General features: G+C 35.7%; 1 protein-coding gene across 10 annotated transcripts in view; it reads left to right on the top strand.

The window, feature by feature from the left end:
- The window catches only part of dachd (dachshund d), a 106,569-nt gene extending 86,976 nt beyond the window's left edge, over positions 1 to 19,593 (top strand). For 4 of the 10 annotated variants that reach the window (XM_079880822.1, XM_079880818.1, XM_079880819.1 and 1 more), the window contains 5 exons: positions 6,891 to 7,036; positions 8,873 to 9,020; positions 12,078 to 12,221; positions 13,360 to 13,428; positions 17,213 to 19,593. In XM_079880822.1, the coding sequence (XP_079736948.1) occupies positions 6,891 to 7,036; positions 8,873 to 9,020; positions 12,078 to 12,221; positions 13,360 to 13,428; positions 17,213 to 17,253 (548 nt within the window). In that variant the 3' untranslated portion in view covers positions 17,254 to 19,593. The remainder of the gene's footprint in view (positions 1 to 6,890; positions 7,037 to 8,872; positions 9,021 to 12,077; positions 12,222 to 13,359; positions 13,429 to 17,212) is intronic. The other 6 variants (XM_079880815.1, XM_079880821.1, XM_079880816.1 and 3 more) reach the window with 2 other exon arrangements.
- The last annotated feature ends 1,932 nt before the right edge of the window (positions 19,594 to 21,525 follow it).

The following is a 21,525-nucleotide window of genomic DNA, read 5'->3' as shown; positions in this document are numbered from 1 at the left end:
AATTGCTGTTAATTTATTTGATTTAACAATCATTTTATGCTCTGTGCATGCGTCTTGTAATCTTAACAGTTTGCTGTAGCTTGTTGCCACCACACAGGACCTGTATTTTTTTCCTCTGGTGGTGAACTGTTCACCATAAAGGCTGCTTTTGTTTTTATCCCTGACCGTGTGCGACAGTTAAGGATTTATGAAGATTTCCTCCCCTTCGCCTGCCCATCTGTGCGGCTGTCTTCAGCGTGGCCTTGAGAATATGTTTCAATTTATTAAGCCAAACCAAAGGACTCATTATTTCAGAAGAGGGGCACGGAGTGACACACAGAATTGGTTATTAATGGAAAGTCTCTGCCACAGGGCAGTTGAAATTTAATGATATCCTACAAGAAAATATGATGGTGTCACTTTCCCAAAAGTCATGCGAAATGTCAGCGTTTTAAGGTCCCGACGCTAATTTTATGCCCGTGCACAGTAATGTTTGGGAGCGCGTTTAGGAAACACGGCCCAGTGCCTGTGCTGATTATCCCCCTCACCTTCCTTGTGCTCTCAAATGGGTTTGTGCAGCAAGCGATTTAATCTCTAAGTGTAGGGAACATTAGGAGAGAGAGAGAGAGAGAGGAGAGAGAAACACCACAGTGCATTTCTCAGAGATAAGGCTTTCCAAGTCAAATGTTACCTGTTAATCCAGGGCCGACCGACTCCAGCACTTGACTTTGACTCTCAGCAGGAATTTGGTAATGGCTAATTTTCATCTCGGAATTAAAGAGCAGAAAAGAGCAAAGCCAAGTGGGTGTGAGCGGGTTTAGCGGTTCTGCGGTAGATAGCTGTGTCTGGTAGAATCCTGACACAGGATTACTGTGATTCTGGTAGAATCCTGGAACACGTGTGTGTTCACCGTGCCCATATGCACAACATATGCACCTTTAAGTCATTCTAATGGAATTTGCCCGCTACGGATCACAACACACATTTCTAACTGTGGTCTACATGTGTACACATGCTGTAAAGGTAGAATTGCTTTCCTTTCATTGCTTTAGTCTTTTTCTTGTTTTTATGTTTTGTTATGTACCCTAGTTACAGTCTAGTTACTATCTATCTATCTATCTATCTATCTATCTATCTATCTATCTATCTATCTATCTATCTATCTATCTATCTATCTATCTATCTATCTATCTATCTATCTGTCTATCTGTCTGTCTGTCCGTCTGTCTTTGCATACTAAGCAGTGATTAGTCTCTTCTTTCTTATCATTCTTTTTATCCATACTGTATAAATCGCTCTCTGCCTTTCTCTAACGATTCTAATTTTTTTGTTAAGTTCTTTTTTGGCATTCTTGCCTTTATTTTCTAGGACAGTACAAGAGTTCACAGGAAGCAGTGGTTGAGGAAAGAGGGCAACAGTGTCGGATGGAACTACAGACTCCGACCAAACTGTCTTTTTACCTTAAAAATATCCTTGGTGCTCTTATATTTAATTATCTAAATATCATTCTGTTTTTTAGCGTTGGTGATACATTAACATTTTTAAAGAGGTTCTTCAAACTGGCCACTTTCGGTTAGGTCAATAAAACAGTTTGCTGTTGAAATATTTAATGGAATGCAGAAGAGAGAGCAGACAATGCAGTTTTAAAGATTCACCTCTGTGTAATGCACTGTTGTCTCCATTTATGAGACTGAAAGGTCATAACCACTCCCCTGGAAGGAGGCAACTTCTTCAGCCCGCATTGGCAGGTCAAATAAAATGTAATTGTCTGCTGTAGGTAGCGGAGAGGGGAACTGACATCCTCCACGTTTTAAACATTCAATTCTCCTGCTGCGAGGAACACAGGTTTGCAAGGACACAGGCTTCACCTGTCAATATATCACAGTGACTGGCTAGCCAAATGCTGCAATGCTTTTCCCCCTCTCTCTCCCTCCTCCGGCTCAGTGCCTTCATTGGAGAAATCAGCTGAAAGGTCCACTGGGACCTCAATTCAAACACTGCAACTTGCAACATATGGCACATTTTCAGCTCCCAAGGTCAATTAAAGCTATTTATTGAGAGAATGTTGCTAAATTTCCCAAGGTTTCCACTCAATTCATCGCAGAGTGCCTTGTCTATCATATTAAAAATCAGTCGAGTGGTTTACACTCTCCTTGTCATGACTTTCCATCAAAGATATCAAAAGTGGTTCGAGACATTTTATCTTCTCTTATCGCAAACATCTCTTTTCGCTCTTCCCTTTTCCTCAACGCAGCCGCTCACAATACAAATCTAATAACATGTAAATTGGAGATAAGCCCAGATCCCTCCAAGTGATATTTTTTTACATTTATAGTTTTGTCAAGTTGATTTCCGAGCCCCTGTTTTAGCAGCACAACACATAAGGACTGAAAGAATTAACAGGAAAGGTGATTTATCATTGCTACCACACTGTCAAGGACTCCCACTGCTGCCACGGGAGGGAGGGACAGCGTGCGCGCGTTTGTGTGTGTGTGTGTGTGTGTGTGTGTGTGCACATGTTTACGTGTGATTGTATGTGCGTTATTGTTTTAAATTATGGCATTTCATTCCAAATGCGTCGTATTTACAGCGGCCCATTTTTATTTGCGGCTCCTATTATCCAGCAAAACAGTTGCGCATGAAATGTTATTTGTGACACGGCTGACCTAAAAGGATTTCATAAGGATTTCATTTTTGAGGCAGAAAGCTGCAAACGGACCTGTCACAGCTGCTGCTGGCAGCCCCGGTGGAGAAATATCACCTGGAAAACACAGCTCTCTCCTTCGCTCTCTTCATCATGCTGGCGTCTGGCACTGTAATTAAGTCCAAGTCAATGATTCTGGACCAATGGCAGGAAATAAACAGCCAAAACCTGGCCAAAATGGAGTGCTAGAAACAAGAGAATGCTCACAGACACAATTGCACTCAAGTGTGGCAAATGTAAATGGAGACTGACCAAAAAAATGGCAAATTTCGGTTATTTGAGAGCTGAATTGGTCATTTGAGATGAAATGTGCTGTTTGCTTTCTAATGCATGACAGATTGTTTCCTAGTAACAAAGCAATATGAGCCACCCTGTGATCCAGTATTGTGTTTGCGGCGAGGTCCTGCTGAGTCTAAAGCAGAAGTTGGTTTAAGCAATGATGTATTATTAATGCCAACACCAAATCCAGGACTACGGTGGCTGCAAACCAAATACAGGCTTCTGACATCCAATTCTCCTCTATTGTTTCTCATTTGCTGATTCGCTACATGTTTGGCATCCAAAGAATCAGAGCCATAAATGAGACAAAGAGAAGAAAACATACTGTGTATATTCTGTGATGTAATAATTACATCAAATTCATATAATTCACTCTGTTTACATGATCTGTTAATGATTGCACAAAACTAAGCCATCAAACAGCATTAAAACAAATTTTCTTAATTATTTCTTTCTTTTACATTTTATTACAAGCACATGCACACTCATTATTCGGCCGCCCATTGTTGGTAATGATCTGGAGTAAAATGCTAGTTAAATCGGGGAGAGATTGGTGGAGACCCTCCATGGATTCCCAGCACTCCTCTTGGCCTTTCCTCCGTCCAAGAATTTCGAATCGTAAAGTCTTAATAGTGGCGGCTGATATTCAACTGTTGGTTGGCTGAATGTTTCCAGGGCATTTGCAGATGCTCGGAATAATCTCTTATGTTTTGCTGCAATCTGCTGCAGAGATGGTTGAAATAAATACTTTAAACTAATTAATGTAGGACCAGCTGTTACCAAGCCTTGGCCGGCGTTAGTGAATGCTGATGGCAGAAGAGGGGATCCTCAAGTCATGCCGTGTTTGTGCATGATTTAGGGAGTCATATAAACACGTATTAATTCTGTATGAGGGCCTGATTCTGGGGTTTAATACTTAAACTGAAATGCATGAGAAATGGATTTCTAGGCTTTTTAATTACTAGTATATAATGATTTAAAACAAATGTTGTAATGACTTATAATACACCTTATAATTAGTTTGATCATCTTGTAAAATATAATATAATATAAGAAAAATATTGCCCATCAGTAGTTTAAACAAACACTTACAATAAATTTATAAACCACAATGTATAGCTTATCCCATACCATTTGTGCTTTGAATGAATGAACAAGAATTTTGTTTTAATTAAATATGAGGTATGTAAAAACATGATTTTTTACAGATTTTCTCATTTAGAATATTTGATCTAAATTGCAAATAAAACACTTAAGTCAGGAAGTGAATTTATGCATTGCAATATTATAGTATACTATATAAAAATAGATATTCATTATGAAATTTGCTAAAGATTAAATTTTACAGTGTTGAATTATTAGTGTTTTGAAGATTAACATTAAGTGGGTGTTAGATGACAGCAACAATGTCATGTAATGTAAAAATGGGGGAAATTAGCATGCTCAAAATGGTACACACATTTGTGCATCCCTATTTGATCAAATGAACTACACTGTACATCAAAAGGCATTATCAATTCATTCATAATGCGTTACATTAATATAATGTATTATTGAGATATTCTTCTTTGTTCTTGCCATTTAGACAGTCTGTAATGTGTTCTGTTAGTTGGTGACATGGCCTGTGTGTTTTCTCGTTTTCTAGCAGGCAGAATGTTGTGAGACTTCTGCTGTGATTGGCAGCACGCTATGACAGCGTGAAGATAGTGTCAGCGCAGGGCTGTGTGGTTTAAAGTGAGTTATGATAGTCTGTGTGTACATGTTTGGCCATGTGTGTGTGGAGATGGATTCAGGGGGTTATGAGGCCTTTACGTGTGTGTAGTGATGGATGCAGGCCTATGATAGCCTGTATAAGGCTGTGGCTGTTAAGATAAATGTGGAGTTTTGATGGCCTGTGTGTGCGTGTGTGTGTGTGTGTGTGTGTGTGTGGAGAGAGATGTAGAGTTATGATTGGCCGTGCAGCAGATGGCAGAGGTCTGCCCTAACGGAACTGATGAATGGCAGATGATGTCATCAGGGCACTGACAGGCACTGGTGGCTGCTCACAGGAAGTGAGCAAGAATCTGCTTTACATTTCAGCCCCACTGGACATCTGCTCAGTGTCCTCACTCACGTTATTCTCTTTCAGATGCAACTCAGATACTTTTTTAATATTTTAACTTGAAAACATTTTTAATTTAGGCAGGTAGTACTGTAGCCTAGTGGTTAAAGATCTGGCTGGTAACTGAAAGAATGCAGGTCCAAACCTCAACTATATCAATAATTACCACAAAACATGCTTAAATATGAATTTAGAATGATGCATCATCCAATATATTATTACAGCAAATGAATTGAATCATTTGTTAATTTAGTTTTAATGCCTCCCTACCTGATGTCTTCTGATTTTTACAGAATCTAAAATGTATATCTAATAATTCATTTTTGAAATAGAGCTAATGTAAAATAATAAATGATATAATTATAAGATATAATAAAATATATGTACTATTTAGTACATATACACTCTAATTGAGTAATGGCAGATTTGAATTTTTTTATATATATTTTATTTAATAATTAAAAAAATATATATAATAATGAAAGAAATTGAAAGGTAAACTATATATATATATATATATATATATATATATATATATATATATATATATATATATATATAAACTAACACTAGAATTATTATTATTATTATTTAATTTTTTTTATTGCAGTGCACGTATTCCTGTAGCTCATGGTCAAACATGGCAATAGCAACGCCAAGGTCATGGGTTTTAATTCCAAGAAACACATGCTATTAAAGTGTGTTGCATGTATTGTAAATGGATTTGGATTGAAGTGTCTGCCAAATGCATAAATGTAAATGTAATGCATATTGATTGTAACATAACTGTTTACTACACTATAAAGGGGATTACTTTTTTTTTTTTTTTTTTAATACGAGGTACTTCAGATTCCTTTCATTTACCAGCATAATGTTTAATAAGTTGACATGGTGATTAATCTGGGAAAGCTGTTTGTAAAGACATGCTGCACACTTTACAGTGCTCATCCCAGCGTTTTCTCTCCTTATGACATCCAGCTGGAAGTCCCAGTGGACTTGGTGATAAAATATATACTCTTTAATGTGCCGGCCCCTGTTTTTATTTGTCTGGTAGACATAAAATCCTTTTTCTTTTATTTCCAGAGGGTTTTAACGGCAGCCCCACCTGTGACATTTTACACCTGCACATTTATGTGTCAACCATCGACTGAGAGAAAATAAATGATATTTATTTTCCTCCTCTGTTTTGCTCTACCAGGTTCCTCTTGAATCTCTTCCAATCATATTGATTTTTTATGCACCGATTCCTTTGAGGGAGTTAATTCATTTGCCCAGAATGGCATTGCCAGTCTGCTGAGGGGGCGGCAGTAGTGTTGAAACATGGTCAATGAGGGTTCACCACCTTGTGCCATATGGCCTTTGTTGAGAAGCCAGGGCCCTTGCTAATCTCAGCTAGCCATATGCATCTGCTTGAGTGCAGTTTTTTCCTATCAGAGAGTTTTCGTGCCATATGGAACGGGTGGGCTTTGTCTCCCAACATATCCATGCCCTCAATGCTACCGAGAAACACATAATTTCCAAAAATGCAAATGCCTATTTCTTAGAAGGGCCTCTCATTTTATCTGTATGTAAAATCTCTCAAGCATTTATAGCGGCTATAAATACAGAAGCATCAATAATAGAGTGCCGCGTGACACTGACAGAATGGGCTATCAATCATACGTGCTTGATTGGGCATGCTTGTATAGATGTTAATTTTACATCTCACAAACAATCTGGGTGTATAAACACCAATTCAGGAAAATAATGATTTATTTTACAGCACAGTACTACATGAAGTGTGTCATCTGTTGTGCTGAATGTGTATGTTTCTCTGCTTGCCACCAGAAGAAACCCCCATGTGCACGCCGACGGCGAGAGACGGCTATGAGAGGCTGTCGTTTGCAGGTCAGACTTTACCTCCAGGATTCCCTTCACCCTTCCTCTTCCCTGATGGGCTGTCGTCTATAGAGACCCTTCTGACTAACATCCAGGTAAGAGACCTCTCTGTCAGAAGGCATTTAGCAGAAAGTGAAATACGCCATGAATGGTCTTTCTTGATCCAGTTCTCCCTGGTTGATTCAGATGGTCTTCTAAGTACTAATTAGTGAAGTGGTCAAAATCAGACTATTCACAAAGCATTAATAAAATGCTTGACGACAAAAATGTGTTATGTTGGGAAACCATCTAAGACCATCAAAGGCTCTCAGTCTGGTTTAAGTTCAGCTTAAGACTGAATTTCCCTCAAATGGACATTTGAAAATGGTGAGTTGAGGGGTTTTTTTACCTATTGAAGTATAAGACATCCAAAGAAACTGTCGCACAACATCTGAAATAAATGTTAAATAACCAAATTGATAAACAAACCAAATTGATGAATTGGACTGAATATAAAAGTAAAAAAAGAATAAGTCATAATAACTGAGTAGTATGATGATTCCAATAAAATGTTTCCCTTGAATTTTAGCAGACTATCTCCTGTTTGCTATAGTAACGTTCTATTTTAGCCCACTGTGGACTGGCCAGCTGACACATGTCATGATCTTATCACGTCATGTGTCATAACACAGTGAACACCAGTGATTCTGAAGATTACACATAATGGAAGGAGATGGCACATCAAGTCGTTTATCACAATTTATGGCAGTCTAAAGCCACTGTTTGGAAAATATTGTGAAAGGAGGCTGATGTGCAGTGATATTAGCATCATGCTTGAGGTTAAGTCAAACATTCATACAGTAAGAAAAATTCATGCTGTTTACATTTAACAAACAATTTCCAAAATTGATAATAAAAAGATTTGTTTTCAAGCACCAAATCAGCATATTAGAATAATATGCATCAAGAAACTATTATTTTTAATAAGAAGTGCCTTTACTAAGTTAATACCCGGTGCAGTTGCCTGTGGCAGGTTTGTAAAAAAGTTAAAATACTAGTTTTCTGGGTGCTCCTCCAGCTGATGTTTTTCCCCATCAAATCAAATGCACAGCCGCATACTGTATATTCACCACGACTACCTTGATCACCACTGTGGTTGTCATGCAAGTGAGACCCAGTCAGAAAGATGAATGTAGTTGATTAACACCGCCTCTGAGACTAATGATGTGGGTACAGTATGGGGAGTGAGAGGTTTGCTCATTGCTCTTGTGATATGGCCATCAGATCTATCGTGCTGCTTTCGGCCCCATTGTTAATTAGCAGGACTCAGTTCAGTCAGTCATCTTTAATCATGATTTCAGGGTAATGTTTTGATTGAACATTCACACACAAATCAACAAAACGAACCCAAGCAGAAAATTGAGATAAAGCAACTTAGTCTAAATTGGGGTCATACAAAGGAACAATTAGTATGATATAGCCCATTGCATTTGGCTTAATTGCATGTGTACAGGGAATAATTGTTTTGAAATGGTCACTGCGCTGTTTGCTTGGCAAATACCTTTTTAAGTGTTGTTTTGAGACAAGCTGCTGTTTAGTTCAAGATTTGATCGTTCTTGTACAATCTGCTGCTTCACAAACTGACGAACAGAAGTTACAGTTTAATTAAAGCTTATATTGTGTCCATGGCTTGTTGATGTTCATTTGAAGAATGACAGTTCATCCAAAAATGAAAGTTCTGTTATCATTTGTTCACCCTCATGTCCAGTGTTGTTTTAAATACCATCGTCTTTGACATTGACTTTGGAAAACAAGTTTCTTCTAAGAAGTTTCCGAACTTCGAGTGCCACTGCTTTATTATAAAATAAAGCATTCGGATAGTCGATTGACTCCTGAGTAGGTGTGTGTAGACTTTGTATAACGTGAGTTTTTTTCTCCTGCTGCTGCTGAAGGGTTTGCTGAAGGTGGCAATTGATAACGCCCGCGCTCAGGAGAAACAAGTGCAGCTAGAGAAAACGGAGCTAAAGATGGAGCTGTTTAGAGAGCGAGAGCTCAGAGAAACCCTGGAGAAACAACTGGCTGTCGAGCAGAAGAACAGAGGTGTGTATTACTCACACACGCACAAACATGCACACACACACACACACACGCACACTTAAACCATAGAGTACACACAATTTGTATATCACCTAAAGTTTGATTCTTGGTTCTAGAGGAATTTAATGAAAAAAGGCAAAGTGTTTTACTGTACAATTTTAGAAATTCTATTTAGGGGAATATTTGCCCCTATCAGTTGTATTTATTATGGCTTTTTTTCTCTCACTACAAAAAATATACCATGTGTCATCTTTTTATGTCAACTGCTTCATTTTAATCAGCTTAATAAAGTATCCTCAGTTTGACTAATTAGGTTGAGGACTTATCTATACAATTAAACCAACAGAATTTTATGTGATAAAATGTGTGTTGCTTTCCTGTGTCATTGTGTGTGGTTTCATGGTATTGCTAGTCAAATGCTGAGAAATATAGGTGATTACAAGGTCATTGCTAGGCAGTTAGTAAATGTATTCTGGGTAGCCTAAGTTTTGCAATGATGCAAAAGCAACCACCATAATTATACGGAGTCCCACATTTGACATGCAGGACAAAATAAGTATGTATATCGTGGCCACAAATTAACGATTTGTTCCCACAACTAATGTGTCAAAAATGTTTGTTCCCTCATTTTAAGTAAATCGTGTGCACCGTGCACGATATAATAATTTGTCCCGTTTTACTAAATTGTGGCCACGTTGGAATAATTTGTTCCCTTGTTTTAATTAAATCAAACAGATTAGTTCAATGTGGCCACAATTTACTAAAATGATTGAATTAATTAAGTCATAGGAACAAATTCTTATCTCTTTCCCCGCCATTGACGGAAATTTCCTGCTTTCCGTGTTTTCACTCTTATACGGTTGGGGGCCGCTATTAGACATCTTCTGAAAGAGTACAGAATCTCCTGATCAAAACACAGGCGAAGAAGAAGCCGAAACAAGCGATAGCATATGTAAGCAGATGTACATGTAAAATAATGCGACCATCAACATTAAACAGCATATAATTCAGTTGATTAGTTGATTCTACATACCGGTAGTTGCATTCTACATGTTGTCACTTCTTCTTGAGTCTCTCCATCATTGTCTGACTCTGGTTTGAACATAAAAGGCTAAAAGTGTTAGAAATTTTCAGTGCATGTCTATGTGAGGTAAAATGACACGAGCTGTTGAAGCTCCGCCCTCTGTGCCGGGAGCAACAGCTCATTTGCATTTAAAGGAACAGACACAAAACGGTGCGTTTTTGCTCACCCTCAAAAAGTGACAACTTTAACATGCTATATAAAAATATCTGTGGGGTATTTTGAGCTAAAACTTCACATACACACTCTGGGGACATCAAAGACACATTTTACATCTTGTGAAAAGGGCATTATACCACCCCTTTAACTAAAACAAGTGAACAAATTATTTATTTGTGGCCACAATATGTCATTTTTTTTGTCTGCTTCTCAATATCCCTGCATGTGAGGTACTGTATAATTAGGGCTACAACGTTTAAATATACTGGATGTTACAAAGAAATCAGAAGAATTCATTACTGAGACTTTTTTTGTCCCCTTATTTTGAATTTTGCTTGTAGCTTGTTTGTGCTAAGAACATGAATGGCAAGTCAAATCACACCACCTGTTATGGAGATGTGTGTGTGTGTTTGTTTTTAGTGATCATACATTTGATTTCTGACTAGCAAACAATAAAACAAAAAATCCATAGACTTACCGTTCAAAATTTGGGGGTTGGTAATTAATTAATTAATTTATTTGAAAGATTTGAAATATTAAATACTTGTATTCAGGACGGATGGTTTAAATTAATCAAAAGTGAGTGTTACAGAAAAAATATATACTTTAAATAAATGTTGTTATTTTGAACCTTCTATTCATCAAAGAATCCTGAAAAAAACAAAATGTATCAGAGTTCTATTAAACTGATAATATTTAGAAACGCTACTTGTGCACCAAATCTGCATATTATAATGTTTTCTGAAGGATCATGTGACTGAAGTAATTCTAGGCATCAGTTTTTCATCAGAGACTTTTGGTGGCCTTTTTTGTCTTGGGTTTATAAGCCAACCACCCACAAAAATGTTTGCATGGACAAGTACCAAAAAAACTTCATAAATGCCCATTTTCAAAGCATAGAACCATTTGTGCAAAAGTGCATTAAAATAACCTGAAAATCTATGTTACAAACACAGTTGTTAATTACAAGCACACAAAACAAAGTGATAGAGACAAGGTCATAAATCGAGCAGAATGAGGCATATTCACATTTCGATCAATACATGAGCACATATTGATTATGTGTGCAGAAGTGCTTTTGGGAATACAGTATATTACAGTACATACATGGACAATGAAAATGAAAGATATAAAGCTTTCATTCGAGTGAATGTGGTTGAACTCATGGAAATATGAATAAGTAATTTATATGGTAAATGTTTCTAAATGAGCCACAATATTTCTCGAGGGAAGGCCATGATTGGACTACAGATTGATAATAGTTTAGCTAATAATTTTCAACTCTCTTTGAGATTAAAACTGATATGTGTATTACAGATGGCCTCTAGTTACATACTCTATTGTATTTTATTATTGCATGAACATATAATTATGAATCTACATTTTGGCATCAATAAATGATTTAGATTTTTTTTTTTTCTGCACAAAAGTATTGTTAAGTGTGATTTAATATTCTCATGTTCTATGTATTTATCCTACATAATGAATCAAATTGAGCTTATTAAGCCAGTTTCACAGAAGGTTCCTTATAAATGTGCCCACAGCCCTCCAGCTTTCTTCTGTTTAATATTCAGCGTGCTTCTCTCCTCTCCTTCTTTACAGAAAGTTTCCCTTAACCTCGTCTCATTGGCATTTTAACCTAGGTTAATCCAGGTTATCGCTGGCTCAATTATTTCGCTAATGACACAGTCAATTTCTCATTGAACATTTTTTCAGCTGCAACTTTTCTATGAATATTTCCTCACGGACAGAGTTTGAAAACCAGCTCTCCATCCTTTAATCCAGCTATACCTCTGCTTTTCTGTGTTCTTTGCACACAGCAATCATTCAGAAGCGATTGAAGAAGGAGAAGAAAGCGAAGAGGAAATTGCAGGAGGCACTGGAGTATGAGTCTAAACGACGAGAGCAGGTGGAGCAAACCCTGAAACAGACATCACCCACGGAAAGTCTCAGATCACTCAACGGTGAGACAACTTGCCTGTCTAACGTTGACATACTTCAATTTGTTAAAAGGTGCATTTTTGCCATTTCATGTGGATTCCTAGATATGGAATTTGCAATGTTGATAAAGGTCACTTCATGTAAAATATATTTTATTCATTTGCTGAGAATAATCTGATGAAATATGCTTCAGTATGTTAGAGATTACTACAAAACGAAACCTTCACATCGGGGTCTTCATTACAAGGGTTTATTTTGGGATAATGACCAGGTGACTATAGATTTAGTTTAGTTTTAATAGTTTTATTATATGAAGAAGAAGAAAAAAAGGATTCATAAAAGAGACTTGAAGCTTGCATATTTATCGAGTGTGTTTGGGATAAATTGTACTGTAAACAGTGGTCATGATAAACAATTTTGACTGCAAAAAAATCTGTATAATAAGGTGATATATAATGTGAGAGCTTTGCAATATGATGAAGTGTGTGATAAAAAACATATCTTCCATAAAAACAAGCATTTTCATTTTCTTTCCACAAGTGTTTGCTGTCAAAGTAATTTGAGCAAAGTGTTGTTAAAGTGTTGTTATTATTAACTAAAATTAAATCAAAACCACTAAATCTTTTTTGTTAAATTAAATAATGCAATATAAATATATAAAATATTCATATAATATGTACGCTGAACCTAAAAAAAAAAAAAAAAATTTTTTTTAGAAATGTTGCCTTGTCATCTAACTGGAATAAAATGTATAATTGCTAAAATTACTAAAACTAAGATAAAAAAATTAATTAAAACTGAATAGGGATATAAAACTAATATTAAATTAGAAAAAAGCTATTATTAAGCATATAAATAATATTGAAATAACACTACATTTGACACATTTTTATTACATCATAAAAGGTTTAAAATGTTGAATGAAACAAGCATATTCTACATTAGCTGTACCAAGCAAGATCTATAAGATCAGGGTAACGTGCATGCGAAATTCTCTGTTCAGTATTCATAACACTGCTCATCCATTGGTCGAAACTTTGCCCTGACCCGAGCGATCTGCTGAGCACATCCGCCCATCACGAAAGACGAGGCTAGAAAACTTTCCTAATTAAGCGCAGATGTCATGGATGTTTAATCGTCATTATCTTTTCATTTTGCCAGACTCGTTGACCCAGGAGATAGAGACTGACCGCAGCAGTGGCAGAACAGATGCTGAGAGGACAATACAAGGTACGTGTTTTTCAAGAGACTATAAATCTGGGCTCAGCTCCGGTATATGAGCCTCGCTTTAACTCGGCCTGCTGTTCATGCATGCAGCCTGCCATCTGGGCCGCAGATCCTACAGTTCAAGACAAAGGTCAAGATCAGTGGGATCTGTCAAGACAACATTTCTAGACAGGGAAAATATATGAATTTATGACAGTGGCATGGTCTGCTGTGTTGGAGAATTGAAGGAGTTTGATGAGATATTAAACAAGGAACAAGGAGAAGATGAAACATTAAACAAGCCCACTGAGTCAATTAAAATTGTACTTTTGTTTTGAAGTTTTTACCAGCAGGGATGTATTAAAATATTATTAAAGGGATAGTTCAACCAAAAAATGTTATATTATTTCATCATTTACTCAACTTCAGGAACTTCCAAACCTGTATGAATTTCTTTCTTCTGTAGAACACAAAAAATATATATTTTTGATTTTTTTTTTCTCATGCAGTGAAAATCAATGGGGTCCAATGTTGTTTTGTACATGTTTGACTTTCTTTATAAATGTGCCTACATCTATAATATACAGATTATATTTTATATGTATATATATCAATATGGTATTCAGCTCAATAGATGGAGGTAAAGGATAATATTATATGGATAGAATCTTTGGATAGAATCATTTTAAAGATAGACCCCCTTGACAGTAAGACCCTTTCTGTTGTGTACCTCAGAGACCAATCCAATTTAATGAGCATAATAAGAAGTTTCATTATCTGAAGATGACCCACAGTGGAGCACAACACACCCACTCAAATAAATACACACACACTTTATTGGTTTTTGGGTATTTTATGGACCCGGTTTAGTCTGGTATCGTTTCACAGAAAACCACTTGCCCATTTGCAAATGTTTCAGTCACACTCTTTTAACTACACCTTAAGTGTTAAGTCGCTCATCGCTCTGATGTCTATTTTAATTGTACCCAGCAGCACATGTGATACAAAAAATGTCGTCTTGAGTGGTCTCAATTTCCCTTTGAAAATAGTGTGTGGAAATTGCTATGAAATGTGGGAAATGGCATTTTAATACCCCGTCGCAAGTAAAAGCCCCGTAACCCAGTTTGATTAGCCTAGTTAATTTTTTGGTGTGTGTGTGAAGGAAGTTTTTAGTAAAAATAAATGGAGATCCAGTGCAAGGAGTATGATTTTGCCCAACTAAATCGAGTGACATTGACTTGATGAACAGGAAATTATTTTTTTTCAGAGCATATAATGTCATTAGCATTATGATGGTTCTTATGTCTAAAGATTAATCATTTTCCAGCATTAATTGCTAAAGTTAGTATAAGCATGGAGGGGAGAGAAGCTTGTTCATTACTACTTGCTTTTGTCAGTAGTTCCTTTGAGCAGACATATTGTGAAATTTGAGATATTTAGGTCATATGATCTGGAGAAAAACATATGTATGTTTTTAATGATAGTTATTGCAGTTATAGTTATTGCTCCACAAGAAGCAATCATTTCATAGGTTTTATGGTCAGTGCCCTTGAAGAATTGACTTAAAAACTGGCCACGGGAATTGTGTATGTATTAAAATAGCATGTGTGTCTGTTCAATTATTTCTGTGTTCATGTCATGGTTACTGTGGACTACAACCAGTGTGGCATAATTACTCTTAAATGGCAAAAACATAAAAAAGGGTGCTGATAAATTACACTTGCATGTGAGGGAAAAATTCTATTCCAATCTGTATACAAAAAAAAAGGAGGAAAAAAAAGAGACGTGCTATAATTTCAGCACTTGGCTGTTGGGAAAAATAATAATAATGAGAGCATAATTTCAGAGAACTAATTATTTCTATTTGTCTTTTGTCACACTCTGTAATTCTGCTATATTAACACAGTCTGTGTTTATTAATTGCTTTTCCAGTGTTTTGAATCCATTCCAAGAATAAGCTTGACTGTTTTTCCTGGCTCCTTGCTTCTGGGAGCACATCTCGCCACTAATTCCTTGTGATACCGAACATAATATCTCCCCGGTATCTTTTCCCGATGCTCAGCGCGCGCGCCTCGATGTTTTCTGCAAGTTTACACGACCCTGTGAGGGGAGATAAAGTTTTTTGTTGCAAGATTAAACATCAAAACAGTTAAAGTGAAATTAAAATTAAATGAATGAATGTCACTGAAGCAAAAAAGGCAGTAATTAATGGTTCCCTTAATTGTCTTCATAAAATATTTGCATGGGCATAATTTGCATAATTTACATGTATTAATTAATCTTTCAAAGGAATTTTATGCTGAGAGAAGCCAAAAATTCCTTTGTTTTATTTAGTATCTAATGAAATATTTATCCTCTTTAATGAACTTTTCATCTTGATTTGAATATAAAAATGCCAAAGTTTTAACATATTTTAATGAGGGAGTTCTTTCATAAAACAACATGGCAGTCATTCGATTTTTCCCACTCAAGAAACATTCCTGGCACTGTTTGCATACGCTAGTTTAGCTACACTCCATTTGACCCAGAATTAATATGCTAATTTGTACATGTAAGATTAGCTTTCTGCTGGTTTTTGTTGTCGTTTTTCTCATGTCGTTTAAATTTGACTGTGGTATTTTAGTATTTTAATTGTATATTTTCTAAATAATTTAGGATAATAGTTTTGTTTTTATTTTTTGATTTGCTTTATTGAATATTTGCTGTTGTCTGATATCAAAATACTGTACTAACTATTTCCAGCACCAAATATGGTGCAATCTGATAAATTAAGGCAATCAAAATCACATGCATTTATCATGATCTGAATAAATATGTATATAGCATTTATATAATGGGGTAGATAATGTGGATGAAGCTCTTGAAATGCCCTGTGAGCCTAGAGCCATATATATGATTATATTCAATATTTATCAAGATCACAATATTAACCCCTTTTAAACCTGTAAGAGCCGAGTCAATGGCAAAACGCATACAAAATAAGGCATGTTGCAGCTCTGTGCACAGGCTGCAATTAATCAATGTTCATCAGATTACTGGATTCACATGAATCAATATTTATATATTTCAGAGTTAAATTAAATCACAAAGCACAGATTTAGGAATGTACATCTAATAGTAGAAGAAAAAAATACTTTTTTTTTACACAAAATCAATGGAACACAAAATCAAATTGATTTTATATCTGTGGTATCGCTGAGCAATCCCAAAAAAGGCAGAATATAAATGGTATGGTAACAAATCACTTATGCAGCAGATACAGTATCTGTCACACCAAATCTCGTTTCAACCAATTCCAACACAGAGCAACCTCGATCAGTCCCTACTTTTGCTCATCAGAATATCATTTTATTTGCACTGTCAAAGAGAGAAAACACTGCTTAAATGCAGTGATGCAGCATTCCCGGACACAGAGGAAATGTTCTGGTAATAAATGTCAAACACGCTCCTGAGCCATGCTTAACAGATGCTTTTACCAGAAGAGGCAAAGAGAGCTACCGCCCATTTAGGCATGCACTTGCCAATGACGGTTCGCTGGAAATGGACAAAACTCATTAGATCGTACACGTCAGAAAAGACATTACAAAATAAAGGCTGCTATTTTCGCTAAATTCCATTTATGCATAGAAAGTGTGAAGTGCCTTACATCATGAGGGCAATATTATGTTCTTTAAATGTGACATACATTGATCCAGGGTTTACAACAATGGTGTAATTTGTGCAATTGCATTGCATCACTGTTACTTATCCTTGCTTTATGGCTCTGTTCTGTTCTGTATACTTACTTTGTCTCTCCCTTTATCAATAGCAGATGGAAGACTCTTTCTGAAAACCACAGTGATGTACTAACAGCATGATGTTGAAGACTGGCAGCGTGTATCGTATGAAGATTCTCCAGAGTCCCCTCGCAGGGTAATTTAGTTACAGAAACAGGTCAATCGCTCGTAGAGGTGCATCAAGGGTTTATGCTTGGCCCGATGTGGAAGACGGATTGTGTTCGAATGTAGTATTAGGACTCTTATTCTCAATGATATAAACGTTATATTATGCCAGATGTGGGATTGGATATGATGAGTTGGCGAAGGTGACAATTTGAGCACAGTAAAATGTACCGTTTGGTACACTCGGTGATAATATTTACAACAAATTCACAGCACTGAAGATTTTTTATACTGTATTTAAACCAGCGAAAAAGCTTCGAAAATTAAATCTGATTCAGAGGTTTTGTTTTGTATTAAAAAAAGAAAAAAAGAACATAAATCAATGTCATAACTATTTGCCAAGATGTTAATGATCCAAACATGGAGAAGAACCTCTGAAAATGTGAATTTGAATATATGTTGATCAACAGAAAAGACTAATATTTGCTTTTAATGTTTTCTAAACTAGAAGAAAAAAACAATCAAGTTTCATTTCTATCATTATTGTATATACAAGAACAGAAGATAGGTTAACTCACTCACTTTGGTATTTGTATATAATGTTAAAAGTTGGTATTGTGTATGCAGTAGATCTATTAGAAGAACAATGCCAACGTTTATATTGAATTTATAGATTTGTTTTGTTTCTGAGCCATCATTCTTTCAATTCGCTGCCACTATGGTGAGGAAGCATGCAGGCATGTAAATGTGTTGTCCTGAATTCATGTTATTCAATAAATACTTAACTGTGCTGAACAAATGTACTGTACTTAGGGTTTCTTCACTCACATCCAGTAAAAGTTGATAAACACTACTATCTTATTCACAGCTACATTTTCAATTTGCAGTGATATGAATCTGAAGCTTTGGATTGATTTCAACTTCAGTTTATGGAAAAGTTGTATAGCCAAACGTTACCCATCATTATTACACTCAATTTGGTGTATTACTTTCAGTGATAGACCCCTTTAAATAGTATTTAATGCATCATAATAAAAAAATATTTATTATTCTTGTCAAAAGCTTGTCATTATCAATAACAGGCTACAGGTTCCCATCAGAAAATTACAGACACCATAATATTAGCCTTTTTTAATAAAGATAAAAGAGGACGATAACTGGAAGATAATTATTCATAATTTTCCCCATGTGAATCATATTTGATAAAACTGCATATTGAATTTGAATTTTTTTGTGGAAATTGCAATTTTTTTAAAGGATTATAGACTTGTTGTTTTTATTTTTTATTTTTATTTTTTTAATGTTTGAGAAGATTCTTAAAGTATTTGACAGATTTTTTGAACAATTGCCAGCAAAGATTGCAAACATCCACATGAGTCCTTCACACATTTGACAGAAAACAAAAATCAAGTAATCATAGCAATCCCAAACTATCACATTTGAATAAAGAATGAAACAATTCAGCCAGATGACTTTAAAATGACACTGTGCTAATTAATGGTAATGTTGAATATATTAAATTATAGATTACAGGCTTTTATTGTACCAAGTAGATGATGATGATGGTGATGAGGCACTTATTGGATAATCAAGAAAGAATATGCGTTGAAAGGATCCTTTATTAGATGGACGTATCTAATGTAATGGGGCAGCTATTTATACTATAATCATAGACATTATTTTGTCACACATTTGTCCTCAGTCTGTAACAATTCCAATGTTTATTGTGTTAAACTACATGTTAAAGTATCTTTTACCTCATCAACGAGGACTTGCCTTTTAGTTTCTTTTTATGTGATGTAAACACTGTAGCAAGATTTATGGACATATTGTTCCTTATTTCTTTCTATGGCAGTAAAGGAAACAAATATTGAAAGGATGTCTTGTTTTAAAGTGCTTTCCCCTCTTTTCTGATCTTGTCTCCTGTAATGACATGGTATGTAAGAGTGTGTGCGTGCGTGCGTGCGTGTGTGTGCGCGTGTATGTCCGAGTGTGTTTCTGCACACATGCACTGAAGTGTATCTGTGCAAAGTTGCATGAGTGTGTGTCTGTTTTCTATTCTATGGTGTTATATATGGTAATAAAATATTTGTGAGTCAATGATTATTAGACTAAGCTCTTTTGCGAATGAATCACTTTGTCATTATAAACAACTTCAGAGAGAAGTACACACTGTTTGTGGTGTGACTTTACCATCAAATGTCACTGTGTTTAATGCAGTTGAACTCTTGAATCTATGTGATTTTACTATGGTTCAATCCAAAAAGTATTTGCAATTGTATCCTAATAAAGAGACTGTAAAGTTTCAGTTGCAAACAAAATGTCACGTATGATATTACATAAGCTGTGTGCTTATATTTTAATCTGAAGGGCAATCAAAATTTTTCATGGTTGAGTTGTAAAACATGTGTTACTGAGCAATGACAATATCTAGCAGTATAAAACCACTCATGCTTAGTACAGTGAGCACACTGCTCTACACAACACATGACTGAGAAATAATACCTTTCATTCATTTCAGCTGAATGGGCACAATATTCCTGGGAAAAGCCACATATTTAAAATGTGCATGAAGAAAGAAGGAAACAAGAAGGAACTTACATCTCTTTTGTTTAATTTAATTACTTATTGATAAACTGTTAGGATTGAGCCAACCAGGGTCACTCATGTTACGCAGTACATTTTCATTTTTCCATCATATACAGTTGTGAATAAATAAAATCGTGGAAATATGGAAATCATATTAGTTTTCTTTTAATATTACAATAAGTGGATTTGAAATAATTTCACTTCTTTATTTTGAATGGATGTCCCTGGCTCTTTCTAAGATGAAACTCTTGATTTAAAAAACACACTTATTAATTTTTACTTAATCTAATCAAAATGTTCAAACCAAAAATGTCTTCTTGGTAATATCATTTTAATTGGTAAGCATTTCATAAATTTGCCAAGAAAAATCCAATTCCTTAATTAATGACATCATACTTATAACATCTCTAAGTTAATGGATTTGATGAATCATGTCGTTTTGTGGTATTAGCTGGTTTGTCTCATTTTAAAACATCACATCAAATCATAAAAGTAAATATATTATCAAACAAAATCAAGATTACCTTCAAGTTGACTCCCACATGTAAGGTCACTCTCATTCTCTTACTGAGCAATGGCTGTTTGTCATTTTTTTCACATTTATTTTTATAATTCTGTTTATTTCATTGTTGTGCCATTGTGTAAATGATCAAGTTACAATTAGCCTAATACAGCGCCTGAGCTTGACTAGAACATATTTCTAAAAGTTTGATACATCTTTTTATAGAAATACTTATTTACAGCACAAACATTACGTCTACAAGTTGCAGAGCTCAGAAGGTAGTGCGCAACTGAAATGACCCATGAGAACACCTAACTGTTTGGCTCAGGAAACTGTTTTCCAATGCAATGCAGCTAATTGATATTAGTGTTATTTCAAATTTATAAAAGCTTAGGCAGAATTGACACTGAATGACAATTTCCTGTCGTAAGCAATTTTGATGGAAATGTGTTGACACAGCACGGCCGTGCACAGGTCCATTTTGCATGCTTTTGAAAGCGTGGCTGTAACAGAGAGGCTCCGAGATGAATAATTGACTGGTCACTGCATAATTCAACACAGCATTGTAAAAATTCAAGGTCTGGAACGTTTCATGTTTTTCTTCTTTATTGAAAATGAGGTTAAAGTTTCTATCAACCTTGGAAAAACTACATATAAAGTGGCAATCAATGGTGACTGTAATTCAAGTTTGGCCCTTTCACGAGCATAAAAGGTTTCTGTCGCTCACCGGTGAAATTTGAACTGTTAGGGTTTGATGCAGTAAAGAAACCACAAATGTGCTGTCTATCAAATTGTGTGTTTTTTTTGTCTTCCTGCTTTGTATTTTAGTAGACAGAGATCAGCATTGTAGCTCCAGCAGTGGATCAAGACTCTCTGGCTGAGAATATGCTGTGTTTCCGCTCTCTCAGACAGAAATATACAGTAGTTATGAGCTGTTTGATGTCTTGTTCTTCCCCAGCTATTTAAGAGAGATTCACCCCTCCAGCTAGATGTTTCATATCACTGCACATATTGTAATAAATTCATTTCAGTTAGAACATGACTTTGAGGCACAAAGACCAAAATATCCACGGTGCTGTAATCACGTCCCGTGTCGAGCACATTTATAACGAGCATTGCTCATTCCAAACATGGACCGTGTCAATGTCA

The sequence above is a fragment of the Squalius cephalus genome (assembly GCF_949319135.1).
Source record: "Squalius cephalus genome assembly, chromosome: 9".
Taxonomy (NCBI): domain Eukaryota; kingdom Metazoa; phylum Chordata; class Actinopteri; order Cypriniformes; family Leuciscidae; genus Squalius; species Squalius cephalus.
The sequence above is the reverse complement of the archived record's forward strand: the minus strand, read 5'-3'. Positions and strand labels throughout refer to the sequence as shown.